Source organism: Eubalaena glacialis, chromosome 9 (genome assembly GCF_028564815.1).
Source record: "Eubalaena glacialis isolate mEubGla1 chromosome 9, mEubGla1.1.hap2.+ XY, whole genome shotgun sequence".
Classification (NCBI taxonomy): domain Eukaryota; kingdom Metazoa; phylum Chordata; class Mammalia; order Artiodactyla; family Balaenidae; genus Eubalaena; species Eubalaena glacialis.
Genome location: NC_083724.1, coordinates 1,792,526 through 1,806,561, shown reverse-complemented (window position 1 = coordinate 1,806,561; position 14,036 = coordinate 1,792,526). Strand labels below are relative to the sequence as shown.

Sequence of the window (14,036 nt, the reverse complement as noted above, 5' to 3'; positions counted from 1 at the left end):
CCAGGTCTGTTTACCTGTCTGCTCTATGAGCGCTAGGAGCTCTGACTCCTCCGTGGGACCCCCAACTCCTAGCACAGAACTGGCACCAAGTACGCGCTTACGGTATTTTTGGAATTAACTCGCTATATCATCTTTGGATACACTATTCCGTGGTCGTTTTCAGTAGATGTAATCCCGTAAGCAAAGCCCCACCCCCACAAATAATACTAACAGTAATCATTATGTCTCTGAGAGCTTGGAAATGAGGCGGACGACCCAGGCCGGGCCCGCGGGGAGGAGCGCGCGCCGGCGCCCACGTTCGCGCCGCCGCCTCGCCGCCCAACGCCACAGAGCTGGGCCTGGGGAGCGCGCGGCCGGCTCCGCCCCCTGCCCTCCACCAGGCCCTGCGCAGGCCCGCCCGCCAGGCCCCGCCCCGCCCCGCCCCATCCGGCCCCGCCCCTCCGCCCGGTCCGGCGCCGCTCTGCCCCGCCGGCTCCCCGCGCCCCGCCAGCCATGGTGAACCTGGGCCTGTCCCGGGTGGACGACGCCGTGGCCAGCAAGCACCCGGTGAGAAGGCTGGCCTGGGACGCGGGCCCCTGACCTCAGAAGCTGACCTGAGCGGGGCGGGGGCCTCGGTGGGAGTGCCCTTATCAGGGAAGAGAAGAGGGACAGAGGTGGGGGACCCTCTTGCTGTGGAGATCGAGGCATCCTGGGTGGGCATGGGGGCAGGTGGGATGTGTCCAGGCCCCCAGGGCCTCACGATGAGTGGTCCCCTCCCCCAGGGCTGGAGTGTGCCCAAAGGAGGGACGGGGAACTGAGCCTTCAACCCCCTCCCCCATCCCAGGGACTGGGGGAGTATGCCGCGTGCCAGTCGAACGCCTTCATGAAGGGCATTTTCACCTTTGTCACAGGTAGGCTGGGTCCAGGTGTCTGTCCTTGGGGTGTGAAGAGACCTCATCCTCCTGTCTCACCCTGACTCCCCAGCAGGTGGCGCCAGGTCGCCAGCCCGCAGTGCTCGGAGCCTGGCAGGTGTCCCGAGCACTTAGGCCGAGAGCGCCGGTGGTCCCCTGGCCAGCCCCGTGGACGGGCTGGCTGATGTGGACCATGGCTCTTGGCAGGCACCGGTGCGACCGTCGGCCTGCAGATGCTCGTTCAGAGGAAGTTTCCGTACCCCTTTCAGTGGAACGTGCTGGTGGCCGTGGGTGGGTACTCCAGGGCTGGTGCCTGGCACCCCTGAAATGCACCCCCGTTGCCGCTGGCTCTTCAGCAGAAGTGGATCCCACTAGGGGTGGGGGGACTGTGGTCCCGGGCATCCCTGCCTCCGGGGATGGGGCTCCAGTTCTCAGTGGGAGCCCTGCTGGACCCCACCACTCCCATCTGCCCGGAACAAGCCTGCACCCTGCTCCCTTCCCCTGACAAGTGCAGAGGCCCCGCCCCCCCTGCCCACTGGCCCCTGCCCCCCACTCCCCAGTCGCAGGCTCAGTGGCCAGCTACTGGGTGACCCGAGTGGAGTCGCAGAAATGCAGCAACCTCTGGCTCTTCCTGGAGACAGGGCAGCTCCCCAAAGACATGGACACAGGTGAGGGTCCCGGGGGCAGCAGGACGCGGAACCGAGGCTCCAGTGCCCGGGCCCAAGGTGTAGGCGGGACAGGCCTGTCCCCTTGACACGCGTGTGGGGGTGGGGGCTGGAGGGAGGGGCCTGCGGCAGACAGAACTTCCAGGCCCTTGTGCAGGAGGAAGACCCAGGAGGGGCTGGGTGGCCCTGGGCGAGTGCAGAGTGAGGAGGGTGGGCACCCCAAGAAGAGCGGCCGGATTGAGAGGCCCCGCATTGGACACCAAGCTGATTGATCTCAAGCCTGGCCTCCACTGCCTGCATCCCTCCTGTTACGGGCCTCAGTTTTTGCCCCGGTAAAATGGGCACAGGGACCGGGAGCAGCTTTGGGGTGTGGTTCTAGCTGTCTCCCTTTGCCTCTTACAGATCGGCACAGCTAGGAGAGCTCCAGCCAGGGCACAGAGGACCTGGGGCCGGAGAGTTCTAGAGCACAGCCCTCAGCACCTCTGCACCCCAGGCTGGCCTCCCCACACCCATGTCCCCTGCACACATGCATGGCCATCTCTGTCAGACCTGTGCAAACTGCTCCTGCCCAGCCTGGACGCCCAGAAGGTCAGACCAGGAGGTGCTGCCCCTGGGGTGGCTGGCCTCCTGCAGGGCAGTGAGAAACACGGTGGACACAGAGCTGGAGAAGACCAGGCCTGTCTCATGCATGTTTGGGGGCGGCAGCTCTGGGGTGTGGGCTTGGGCTTTCTGCACTTCCTGCTGCTGATACGCCCTTTCTGACCCCTGCATCCCCCCGCCCACCCCAGTCAGAGCTGACAGCTTCTGCTGGGGGTTGTGGGACTAATAAACGCTTTCCCATTTCCCGCCTGAGTTCTAAAGCAGTTGGGAAACAAGTCAGAGCAGTAAGAAGATGAGAGAAATGTCACCTCGGTACCACACAGCTGATTGGAGGAGGTGCCAGGGCAGTTCCTAACACTGAACCCCAGAACTCGACACTCTGGGCAGCCCGTGGGCCCTCCATGCGGGGCCGTGCTTCTGCGCCACCTGGCACAGAGAAGCAGAGCAGACCGTGTGCAGCCAGGCAGCACCGGCTTCCAGGAGACAAGGGACAGGAAGTGGCCGTGCCCACCTGCCTATCATTCCAACCCACCTATCAGATTAAGTCACTTCTCCCCCGGGGAGGAGGAAGTGAGGGGTTCAGGGGACCAGAGTCAGCTTACTGGAGCTCTGTCCACATGGAGGAGTGTTCCTGGGTAGGCAAGACTGCCCACCTCACCCACCTGCAACAGAGGGAGAGGCAGAGATTATATAAAACCTGGGCAAATCCATCGTCCTTTATAAGCAGGCTTCCCGGTAACACTGAAGGCACACAGGGCCGCGCTGCTCCAGCCCCAGCTCCGCCCCTGCGCCTGCTGACCTAGCCAGTCATGCAAAAGAACATCTCCTGCACACTCGCCGTGCACCAGGGAATCTGTTCGTGGGAAGGCAAAACGACAGGAAGCCCAAGATAACCATGGCATAAGCAAGCTAGAGTTTTCATCTTCTTTCATGAAAAAGTTCAAGTGGGTGGTCTGGGGCTGTATGGAGTCAGGGACCCAGGCTTCTTTTAGCGTGTTCTGTGCTGTAACGGCCCTCATTCCAAATCCACCTCATGGTCCCAGGCAGCTGTGCTGGCTCCGACCATCTGGTCTTCATCCCTGTCAACAGGAAAGAGAAAGGGGGAGGAGGAGGGCAGTTCACTCACTTCTCTGAACACTCCATTGGCTAGAACTAAGTCATGTGGGACGCCTAGTGCAAAGGCACCTAGGAGGGCAGCTTGCTCTGGGCAGCCACGTGCCCACTAAAATTCAGGGGTTCTCCATCGGAGGAAAGGAGAACCAGTATTGGGGGACAGGCTCTGCCTCACACCCTGGGAGAACACGGGCATCAAGGGAATAGACCCTGCCCACGGCGGGCCCTCCCAACCCCCTGAGGGAAAGACCTGGGCTCAGAGGGAGGGCAGAGGGTGAACTTGGAGTTTCAGAGGGGACTGGACTCACTTTTTAAAAACTGAGAGTGACCAGAAAAGTAAAGGATCTGTGTGAGAGGTCACAGAAAAAGATGGGTGCTGTAACAGCACATGGGTGAAGACTATTGTTATGGCTGAACCGTGTCTCCCCCAAACTCACAGTTTGCAGCCCTAGCCCCCAGGACCTCAGAATATGACTGCATTTGGAGACAGGACCTTTGAAGGGGTGATTAAGTTAAAATGGGGATGGGCCCTCATCCAGTCTGACTGGTGCGCTTATAAGAGAAGGCGATTAGGACACAGATGAGTACAGGGGAAAGACCCCACGAGGACACGGCCGTCTACAAGCCTGGGAGAGACGCCTCAGGAGAAACCAGCCCTGCCGACACCTTGATCTCAGACTTCAAGCCTCCAGGATGCGAGACAATAAATTTCTGTTGTTTAAGCTGCCCAGTCTGTGGTGCTTTGTTAGCAAACTCATGCAGGTTGGAAGAAGTAACCCATCTGATGTGCACCCCTGGAATCCCAGGCTTGGGCCACATGGCTGTAAGGGAAGCTTGTGCTGGGGGTGCAGAGGGAGGGGACTGACTCCTCCTGGAGTAAGTGACAGCTAAAGCTGGACCCAGGACTTCCCCAGGGAAGTGGGGGTGGAGCAGGGAAGGTCAGGGAGAGATGGGGTAGTCAGGGCCGAGGCTGGGGGTCTCACGAGCCAGGTCACCAGGGTTGGAGTTTGAACTTGGGGTGGGGTAAGGGAATGGAGACCCTGTAGGCAGTGAGCGGTCAGAAGTTTTAGGAGGCTCAGTGAAGGACACTGGGGGTGTGGGGGGATGGGGAGGGTGCAGTGGGGCCACTGGGGTGCAGTGTCGCCACCGTGGGGTGCAGTGCCACCGCCAATCACCTCCCTGTGGAAGAAAGCTGCCTTGACCAAGGCATCACACTTGAGCGGAGAGCAGCCACGAGACTCGTATCCAGGAGAGCAACCCCAAGGCTGGCTGGGGGCAGAGGGTGGGGTCATCGGGGTGGGCCAGGAATTCCCGGGTTCCCTGGGCGTTGAGAACCTCAGCCCCCATCACAATGGGCCGAGATTCCAGGGACAATCTGAACTGTGGTTCTGCGGGGCAGGCTCAGCACAGAGAGGGTGGGAGGTGCGGACGGGCCCTGGAGGACCCCGTGGGCCACCATGAGGATTCGTAGTGAGGCAGAGACGGAGGAGCAGATCCAGGAGCTGAAGACCATCACTCGGCTCCAGGGTGCGGCTGCCGCTGGGGTGACCCAGGGGCTCCGGGGATCCCGGGTGCAGGACTTACGATCTTAACACAGAGACAGTCCAGGGCATATGGACTGGGGGCCGCTCGACTGCTCACCCCCAAACAGAGCTGGGGGGAAGGGATCGGAGGGGTCTGCCATGCAGGGGGCAGGGGGAGGAGAAGCTGGGGGCTTCAAGGAGATTTGTGAGCATAGTGGCCTCAAAGCCAGAGGGGACAGGAGAGGATCCACCCACTTCTGTGGCTAGAGGGTCTGGAAGCAATCACAGGCCTGCCCGTCCCTGGCTTGCACCCCGCCCTCCCCACCTCCCAGCACTGCCGTCCACTGAGAGCCGTCCCGATGAGCACTGCTGAGCCGCGAAGCGGGCCCCCATGCAGGCTGGGAGGAATGAGCGTGGCCTTGGAGACAGCAAACTCACACCCCCACCTCTGTCCTCCCCGGCGTGGAGCCTACCCCACCCGGGAATCCCGGCCAGGCCCTTGGCCCTTGGCCTACGTCCTGGCTGCCCTGTCCCTCCACACAGAGCAATGTCGGGCGCTGCAGATCCAGACGGTGAAGGAGACCACGGTCAAGAACAAGGCCACGCTGGCTGTCCTGCGCGGCAACATTCGCCGTGGGTCCCACGAGTGGGCTTTGGCCAAGAAGGTGGACAGCGGGACCCTCCCTGTACCTGCTGGCTGGGGGGGGGGGGGGGCGGGGCACGTGCTGAAACAGCCCCTCCCCCAACACAGGTGGACAGCAGGCACCTCCTCTCCTTTCCCCACTCTAACCCCAACCATTCTGAAGCGAGGGGGGGGGGCCAGTTTCCCCACCACCCACCTCAGAGGGCAGGGCCAGGGGCCCGACAGGGGTCCCTTTCCTGGGCTACCCCCTGCAGCAGCCATATAAGGGAGCCAGGGACCCGCCTCTCTGGACCCCCATCACATCGGAGCAGGGATGGCCCGGATGGGGTCCTTCAGCGCTCTGCCCCTTGTGGCCCCAGGAGCTGGGGTCTTGCTGCTGGGCTAGCACATGGCAGAGGAGACCCGGGGAGAATCCCTGGAGGGCCCGGCGGCCGGGGGGGACGCAGAGGGGCCGGGACCCCAGCTCAGCCGCCGCGTCCCACAGTACGACCAGCAGACCATCTCCAAGGCCTGCGGGAAGGACGTGCCCATGAGGCTGGCGCAGAGCCGCTGCACCATGGAGGTAAGGCAGGAGGCGGGACCCCTCAGCCCCGCCCAGCCAGTGCACCCCCAACTAAACTACGATGTGGAGCCGGTGGGGAGCAGAGCGAGTTCCCAGCCCCAGCGTCCCTGTGGCGTTGCCACGGGTCCCTCCCCGCCCGCCCGGCTGCAGGCGCGCTCCGTGGCCCCTGAGCACCCACGCGCGGGCAGTGCCCTCCCCGACCCAGGTGGCGCGGGAGAAGCTGCGCAAGTACGTCTTCGACCGCGTGAATATGCACAACGCGCTGACCCACCTGGTGCGGCGGCGCGAGCAGAAGCTGGAGAGCATGCAGCTGGAGCTGGCCAGCCTTAAGAACCAGCCCGAGGCCACCAAGGAGGAGCTGCGCATGCGGCAGGTGGCGGCGGGGAGCGGGGCAGGGCCTCCGGGGTGATGGGGCGGGGCCACAGGAGGAGAGGGGCGGGGCTCTGTGGAAGGGCGGGGCTAGATGAATGAGGCCCCCTTGGAAGAAAGCCCAGCCCCGCCCCCGCCGGCCTCTGCACTCCCAGGTGGCCTGTCCCCACGCACTCTCAACGTGCCCTTCCTCCCCTCCCAGGTCATCCGGCAGCTGGAGAACAACATAGAAAAGACGATGGTCAAGATCACCACAAGCCAGAATATCCACCTGCTGTACGTGGACCTGCTGGACCACCTGAAAAAAGTGAGCCCCCTCACCCCACACCCTGAGACCGAGACCGCATCCCGGTCCCAGGGAGCCCAACTGGCCAGGAGGGGCGGGAATCTCAGGCCCCAGCCTGTTCGCCGCCGGGCTGGAATCTCGGTGGGGGCGTGCCCTCCGGGTTAGGCCGCCCCGCAGGCGCGCAGCTCTCCTCCAGGCCGGGTGACCCCGGGAAAGGCTGAGCCCTGCTTTGGGCGCCAAGCTGAGCAGCGGCACCTTGTAGGTGGGAAACGTTCTTTCAAGAATTTATTTGCTGCTCCAAAAAGGCATATCATGTGCTACATCAGAATTGTTTGTTTTTTGGTTTTTGGTTTTTTATAAATTTAGTGATTTATTGACTTATTTATTTTTGGCTGCTTGGGTCTTCGTCGCTGCGTGCAGGCTTTCTCTAGTTGTGGCGAGCGGGGGCTACTCTTCGTTGCGGTACGCAGGCTTCTCATTGCAGTGGCTTCTCCTGTTGCGGAGCACAGGCTCTAGGTGTGCGGGACTCAGTAGTTGTGGCTTGTGAGCTTCAGTAGTTGTGGCTCGCAGGGTCCAGAGTGCAGGTTCAGTAGCTGTGCTGCATGGGCTGAGTTGCTTCGCAGAATGTGGGATCTTCCTAGACCAGGGCTCAAACCCGTGTCCCCTGCATGGGCAGGTGGATTCTTAACCACTGCACCACCAGGGAAGTCCTGTTTGGGTTCTTTCCTTTTTTTTTTTAATTTATTTTTTGTTTTTGGTTGTGTTGGGTCTTCGTTGCTGTGCACCGGCTTTCTCTAGTTGCGGCGAGCGGGGGCTACTCTGTGTTGCAGTGCGCAGGTTTCTCATTGCGGTGGCTTCTCTTGTTGTGGACCACGGGCTCTAGGCGCACGGGCTCAGTAGTTGTGGCACATGGGCTTAGTTGCTCCGCGGCATGTGGGATCTTCCCAGACCAGGGCTCGAACCCATGTCCCCTGCATTGGCAGGCGGATTCTTAAGCACTGCGCCACCAGGGAAGCCCCTCTGTTTGGGTTCTTATTTGATGGTTTAGTGTTGTTTTTACTTTGCCCCATCGTTTCTCATCCCCTGGCTTCTGAGGCCAAGAGATGGGTCCTGCACCCTCAGAAGTCCCCTAACATCATCCAGGGCAAGCTGCCTCTGAGCAGGTCAGTAACCTCCGCTTGCTGCCCACCTCTTCCAAGCCAGCCACCCTGCTCCCTGCCGAGAAGGCCAGGGGGAAGCCCCCAGGGGCCGTGAGCCCTGCTGTGAGGCAACCCCCCTTCACTGGAGGCCCCCCTTGGCCCCCACACAGAAGAGCACAGGCACCTGCCACAGGCCAGGTGGTGGAAGATGGGGAGGACGAGGACAGTCGGAGAGGAGGGCTGGAGGGTGTGTGCCAGGGTGCAAAGAGGAGCAGCTTGGCAGGTGGCGCCCGGAGAGAGAGGGAAGACCCCACCTTCATCCTGGGGCTGGGGGAGGGGAAGCCCTGGCGGGCAGTGTGGCCGGGAGGGTGACAGGTAGAAATGCGTTTGGAGGAGGGTGTGGGATGGGTGGGCATTGCAGCTCTTCGCAGCTAGGGTCATGCCCCCCAAATCCTGCCCACGGTGCCCAGAGCCCAGCAGCATGCTGCTTTGTCCTCCAGCCTGTCCCTCTTGCCTCAGGCCCCGTGTCGTGGAGACTCACCTTGTGGCCCTGCCCACGTCTCCTTCCTGGGCCCACTCCGCCTCCCCACACCCCTTCCCACTCCATCTGCACTCTGGGGTCCAGCCCCTCCTTCACCTGTATGCATTATGTCCTCCCAGTGGTACTTGCTTATCTTTTCAGAACATATGCACTAAAAAAAAATAACTCCTGTGGTCATCTGCTTTTTTTTTTTTGGCCGCACGGCACGGCGTGTGGGTTCTTAGTTCCCTGACCAGGGATCGAACCCGTGCCCCCTGCAGTGGAAGCGCCAAGTCTTAACCACTGGAACACCAGGGAAGTCCCCCTGGCATTAAAAAAAAAAAAAAATAGTGAGGATTCTACGTTGTAGTTATCAACAACAAAATATTAAGAGCCAAGATATATTGGACATTTATGAACCTGACCCTGTGCTAAATATACATCATTATACCTTCTCAATCCATCCTGATAGCGACCTCCTGAAAGAGCCATTATTACCTTACCTTTACACATGGCAAAACCCAGGTTAAGTGGCTTTCCTAAGGTCCCACGCTAGCTGGTCAGGTTACAGCCTTGGCCTTGAGTCCTGAGTCTCTGACCCCACACCAGTGTTTTGAGCCCCTCTGCTTCACTTCAGACAGCAGCCAGCCTCCCGGGGTTTCACAGTCACCTCTCCCACGTGGTGGGACATCCCATCACAACTTCTTTGGAAGTGTCTCTGGACTCTGGCCCTGGGCAGTGAGAGAATCCACCAGGAAGATGCTGTTTTCCCCCCCAAAACATGTCCTTTCACCTGCTTTGGGCCCGGCTGGGGCCACAGGCCAGGCTATACTTGTCCTCTGGGCTCGCACAGTCCGGGGTGAGGGGTGGGGAGTAGGCGTGGTCCACTTTGGGGGCCAGAAGAGAACGAGGGAGGGGCCAGGGGAGCCTGTGGTTGGCCCGCAGCCCCTGGACTGTCAGGCTCTGTGCCCACCTGCCCTTGCCCTTCTGCTGCAGAAGCTGGCAGGATACCCCACAGAGCTGGACAAGCTGCAGAACCTCGTGGTTGACTACTGCTCGGAACTGTCGGACATGGCAATCATGTCCCAAGATGCCATGATGACTACGGATGAGGTCAAGGTGAGAGCAGGTCCCAGGCTGGGGACCCTGCAGGGCTATCTCTTGAACCTGTCTGGCCCAGGGTCCGTTGGGACACCCCCATGCCCACACCCCCTGTCATCACTGGAGGAGTCCAGTGGCTGCCCTGCCGGCCTGCTTGCCTTACCACCTGTGAGCCTGGGCAGAGGGGGTCCCACCAGGCACAGAAGCCATGACGTAGACAGAGAAGGCAGAGAATTGACCTGGACGGGGCAGGTGCCACCCCTTCACCCACTCTGTGCCGCGGCCCTTGCCAGGCCAGCCTGCCCCCTCCTCATGAAGTGCGGCCGCCCTGGGGTTCAGACCTTCTCAGGAAGGCAGTGAATGGCGGATTCTGGGGGTTGGAGGTTGGGCAACACAGTCTTGTGGTGTAACAGGGCCAAAAGGAGGCGTGTAGGCTGGAGCCTGTGTGGGCAGCAGGTGGCGGGGCTGCAGTGGCAGCCGTCCTAACCTGGAGCCCTGGGAGGAGTGGGGGGGGGGAGACGGGATCAGATTCGTGTCTCCAAACGGGTGTGCTCTGGCTGCAGAGACTGGAGGGGACCGGGGCCAAGACACTGGTCACTTGGGCCAGTCCAGTGGTGGAGATGGGTGGCCGAACTCGGACGGAGCCGAGAAGCCTTTAAGAGGTCACCCCGATGAGGGGTGGGGCGAGTGAGACGTGCAGGCAAGGGCAGAGCGTGGCATCCAGGATGCGTGAGCAGGCACAGACAGACCGTGGATTTAGCCACCACAGCGGGATGTGCTGGGAGACAGGAGGTCTGGGGGAAGATGATGAGTTTGTGTTTAGACACGTGGAATCCACTCTAGTGAGTTCTAAGGGGAGCCGGCAGAGGCAGCGGAGGACCGGGGCTGGAGAGAGAAATCTGTGAGGCACGTCCCAGGCAGTCCCTGAGCCTACGGCTGCAGCCGGAGTGACCCCAGCTGGAGGGGTGTAACACAGGGAAGGCTCAGAGGCCAGGCAGGAGGGTGGCGTCCCAGAGGAGGGCAGAACGCAAGGGGGAGGGTGATGGTCGCAGGCGGAGCGTCCCAGATCAGGAAGACGGGGCCTGACACTGATGCTGGATCAGCACCCCGAGTGGCCTTGGTGGGACAGACCCCCGCCCCCCTTCCTGTGTCCCCAGATGAACATGAGGCAAGGGGAGGCCACCTTCATCGAGGAACGCCAGGCGCGGGAGAATCGGCGGAACCAGCAAAAGAAGCTCATTGACAAGATCCACACCAAGGAGACCAGCGAGAAATACCGCCGGGTGAGTCCGGGCCACGCCAGCCACAGCAGCCCCTGCCCCACGAGGACCCCCCTCACCTCCTCCTCCCCCTCCTCAGGGCCGGCAGGACTTGCACTTCCCCTCCAACCTGATGGGTCCCGAAACTCTGAAAGGTAAGCGCTCAGCTCCCGCCGCCCCAGCCAGGGTCCCGAGAGGTGGGTCACCGTGAGGTGGGGGTAACCTGCGGGGGCCGGGGTGAGGGAGACCGATGAGCCCCGGCCCCTCCCTGGCTAGACCTGCGCCGGTGCACACCAACGGTCGCAGCGCACGCTTCAAGGTGCTGCTGCCGGCTCTGGGCTCTTGGCCAGGGGTGGCTGAGCCCCCGGCTTCTCAGCTGTAAAATGCACTCGGCGATGCCCCTGGCACCCCTGAGCCGCCTCTGAGAAGCCCCACTAAGCCCCCCTGTGCCAGACCGCTTTTGGTCCTCCTCTGGATGGAGCCGCCTTGGGGCATCCCTCGAGGGCTGGCCGAGGAGGGAGCCAGTTAAGGTGAAGGTGACTCTGACGGGTACCCAGCTCTTGCGTGGCCTCCCCTGACGACGTATGGGGGCATCCGACGGCCCCGCGCAGAGCTCCCACAGCATTCCTGCATGCCGGCTGACCTTCCCTCTGCTGTGCCCAGTGAAGAGAAGGGAGACCTCCAAGGCTGATATCGAATACCAGACGGACGTGACGGCTTTGGTGGAGAAAGTCAAGACTGCTGTGCGGTGCTCTCACCTCTGGGTACTGCTCCCTGGCACTCCTGGGGTGTGGGCAGAAGGACGGGTGGGGACCCTGCCCAAGCCCAAGGCCCAGCTGAGCTGGGCCAGTCTCTGCAGACACCTTCTGCGTGAATGGATACACAAAGCAGCGGCCCCACAGCTCAGAGTAGCGGGCACTCCAGGGACGCAGCTGGCAAATCCGAGCCGTGCTCCAGGGGCTGCACAGAGCCTGCTGGAATTTGAGGATCAAACCCCGAGGAGGTGGCCTTCACCTCTTAACTCCTTCCCCTTCCCAAACCAACAGCATCGTGACGAGCAGCTGCCTCTCCGCCCCACCGGCTTTATTTTAATCCGCCCTGGATTTATTATTAGTAAGCCTTCAGCTCCTGTCCATGGTCCTGACGTAAGCTTGTCCACCCTTGGACGAGTGACTCAAAGCCACGCAGTCTCTTGGCGGTGGTCTCTCTGGCTCTTCCTTGGGGTCAGCTGGCCCCTCTGCCTGTCACGAGGGTGACACACACAGAGGGCCTCACAGGTCCTCAACACCCAGCCACGGTCAATGTTACTGACCACTGGGAGCCCGAAGAACAAGCTCCCTCTTGGCTCATACCGGCTCCTCGCCCCACTGGCCCCGCCAGGACATCGCCGGCCGGTTCCTGGCTCAGAGGAACACGGAGGAGAACCTGGAGCTGCAGATGGCAGACTGTGAGGGGAGGCGGGCACAGCTGGAGGCCGTGATGAAGGAGCTGGAGATGAAGGAGGTGATGCTCAAGTTCCACCAGACGCCCAGCTCCGTCAGGTACCCGGGGGCCCCTGACTTTCTCCTCACTAACGGCCCCGTGGCTGGCACCAGGCTCGGAGCTGAGCGCACCCGCTGCCGAGGGGCCCCAAGTGCCCGCCTCTGAGCTCCTGAGCCCGAATTAGCACAGCGCCCGCTCGGGACTCCGCTACCTTGCCCTCGGTCCGCTACCCACCTCCCTCATCCTCAACAGCTTGAAGTCTGTTGAGAAGAAAATGAAGGACATGCTGAAGGAGGAGGAAGACCGGCTGCAGCTGGCCCACGCCAACATGGCCAAGAGCCAGAAGCTGCTGCTGACCATCCAAACCGGCATCGACAACCTCCACATCCGCCTGGTCGGCGTCCCCCTGCCCACGGCCCAGGTACCAGGGAAGCGTGGAGGAGCCCCCAGTACAGAGGGTCCCCTGGAGGGGCCAGAGGGAGACGACTTTTTCCTCCTGGCCACAGAAAGAAGCGCTGCCCTCCGACACCCTGGATGTGTACAGCAAGCTGGCATACTGCGAGAAGAAGCTGCTGTACCTGGCTGACCGAGTGCAGATGCTGCCCAGGACGGAGGAGGTAGCCCTGGCCCGGGGGATGCCCACACGCCCCGTGTGCCCTCGGAGCTGACAGTCCCCATGCCCTGCAGGTCCACACGAAGGTGAGGGATGCCCTGGAGTCCTCGGCCCTGAAGGAGAAGCAGAACACCAGGATCAGCTCTGAGGAGATGGAGGAGGATGTCATAGGTACAGGCCGCCCCGCAGCTGGTGCTGGGCCTGAGCTGTGCGGAGGCAGAGGTTGCGGATGGCGCTTGCTGCATCCGACCAGGGCGGCCTGGAGGGACAGTGGGGGCTAAAGGGATGGAAGGGGTGTGTCAGTTGCACCCACAGGATTTTTAATTTATGGAGGTGACTTGGTGAAGTTAATGCCATTGAAAGAACTTACCACCTTTTGTGACACAGGGAGGCACCAGTGCCGGTAGGCAGGCAGGGGGGAAGGCCTTGGCCAGGGCCCTTATTGGGGTTTCTGTGGGAAGGGCAAGGCAGGGCAGGGCACACAGCTTAAGATCTGCCCGTTCGAATAATTCCAGCAGGTTTGGGGCACAGGGGCTGTCCCCAGTTGCCTGGCACCTGGCCCTGGGTGATTCAGGCTTGGGGTGTGGGTTAGACAGAGGTGGTCGGGTGTGGGCTCTGGAAGGACTGGGCGAGCCCTGGTCTGTCTCTCTCCCTGGCTGTGCGAGACCCCAAATGCCGGAGCATCAGGGACACAGAAAGTAAGAAATATACGTCGTTGGTACAATTGGCCCTGCGGTGAACGGACGCCAGGGGACAATCCAGGACCTGGGGACCCTCGCGGGGCAGACGGGCTGCGGGCGCGGCTGCCCTCCCCCCCTCCTTTGCAGAGACCTTCCAGTTTGCCGACGTGGACCACAGTTACGTGCCCTCGCGGGCCGAGATCAAGAGGCAGGGCCAGCGGCTGATCGAGGGGAAGCTCAAGGTGGCCAAGAAGAAGAAGAAGTGACCGGAAGAGGAAGAACCCGCCTCGCCAGCACACCCCGCCCCCATGCTGTCATTGGTTACACAAATAAACTTTTTTCCAGGACTGCGGGGCACCTGAGGGGACGCAGATGTGGGGGACAGCGTTGGGAAGTCTGCGGGGAAGTGGGGTGTTCGGTGTGGATCTGGGCCCGAGGGCTGAGGGGTAAGAGTGAGTAGGGGGTCCGGGCGGGGATGCGGACGGGGGTCTGGGCTGAGCTGAAACCCTGGGGGCAGTTCGTAAGGCGGGACTGCGGAGTCCGCAGCCCCGCACCTGCACCGCCCCGCGCAAGAGCGCACCTCCGCGCGCC

At 61.9% G+C, this 14,036-nt stretch overlaps 2 protein-coding genes across 2 annotated transcripts; both read left to right on the top strand.

The window, feature by feature from the left end:
- Positions 1-443: 443 nt before the first annotated feature.
- On the top strand, positions 444-2,400 carry TMEM141 (transmembrane protein 141). The gene is made up of 5 exons (XM_061199595.1): positions 444-546; positions 824-890; positions 1,098-1,181; positions 1,451-1,558; positions 1,958-2,400. Exons 1-5 carry the CDS (start codon positions 493-495, stop codon positions 1,969-1,971), a joined length of 327 nt encoding a protein of 108 aa, XP_061055578.1. The 5' UTR covers positions 444-492; the 3' UTR covers positions 1,972-2,400.
- Positions 2,401-4,725: 2,325 nt separating this feature from the next.
- CCDC183 (coiled-coil domain containing 183) lies at positions 4,726-13,785 on the top strand. Its single transcript, XM_061199594.1, has 14 exons — positions 4,726-4,795; positions 5,335-5,456; positions 5,919-5,996; positions 6,202-6,369; positions 6,568-6,672; positions 9,307-9,429; positions 10,569-10,694; positions 10,771-10,825; positions 11,334-11,434; positions 12,051-12,211; positions 12,405-12,573; positions 12,659-12,769; positions 12,840-12,936; positions 13,593-13,785. Exons 1-14 carry the CDS (start codon positions 4,726-4,728, stop codon positions 13,709-13,711), a joined length of 1,605 nt encoding a protein of 534 aa, XP_061055577.1. The 3' UTR covers positions 13,712-13,785.
- The last annotated feature ends 251 nt before the right edge of the window (positions 13,786-14,036 follow it).

Bases quoted from the DNA above. Each gene is read 5' to 3' on its own strand.
- TMEM141 (XM_061199595.1), top strand. From the start codon at position 493: ATGGTGAACCTGGGCCTGTCCCGGGTGGACGACGCCGTGGCCAGCAAG. The intron at 547-823 runs GTGAGAAGGCTG...CCCCCATCCCAG, and splicing joins CCGTGGCCAGCAAGCACCCG to GGACTGGGGGAGTATGCCGC. The intron at 1,182-1,450 runs GTGGGTACTCCA...CCCACTCCCCAG, and splicing joins GAACGTGCTGGTGGCCGTGG to TCGCAGGCTCAGTGGCCAGC.
- CCDC183 (XM_061199594.1), top strand. From the start codon at position 4,726: ATGAGGATTCGTAGTGAGGCAGAGACGGAGGAGCAGATCCAGGAGCTG. The intron at 10,695-10,770 runs GTGAGTCCGGGC...CCCCCTCCTCAG, and splicing joins CCAGCGAGAAATACCGCCGG to GGCCGGCAGGACTTGCACTT. The intron at 12,212-12,404 runs GTACCCGGGGGC...CATCCTCAACAG, and splicing joins CAGACGCCCAGCTCCGTCAG to CTTGAAGTCTGTTGAGAAGA.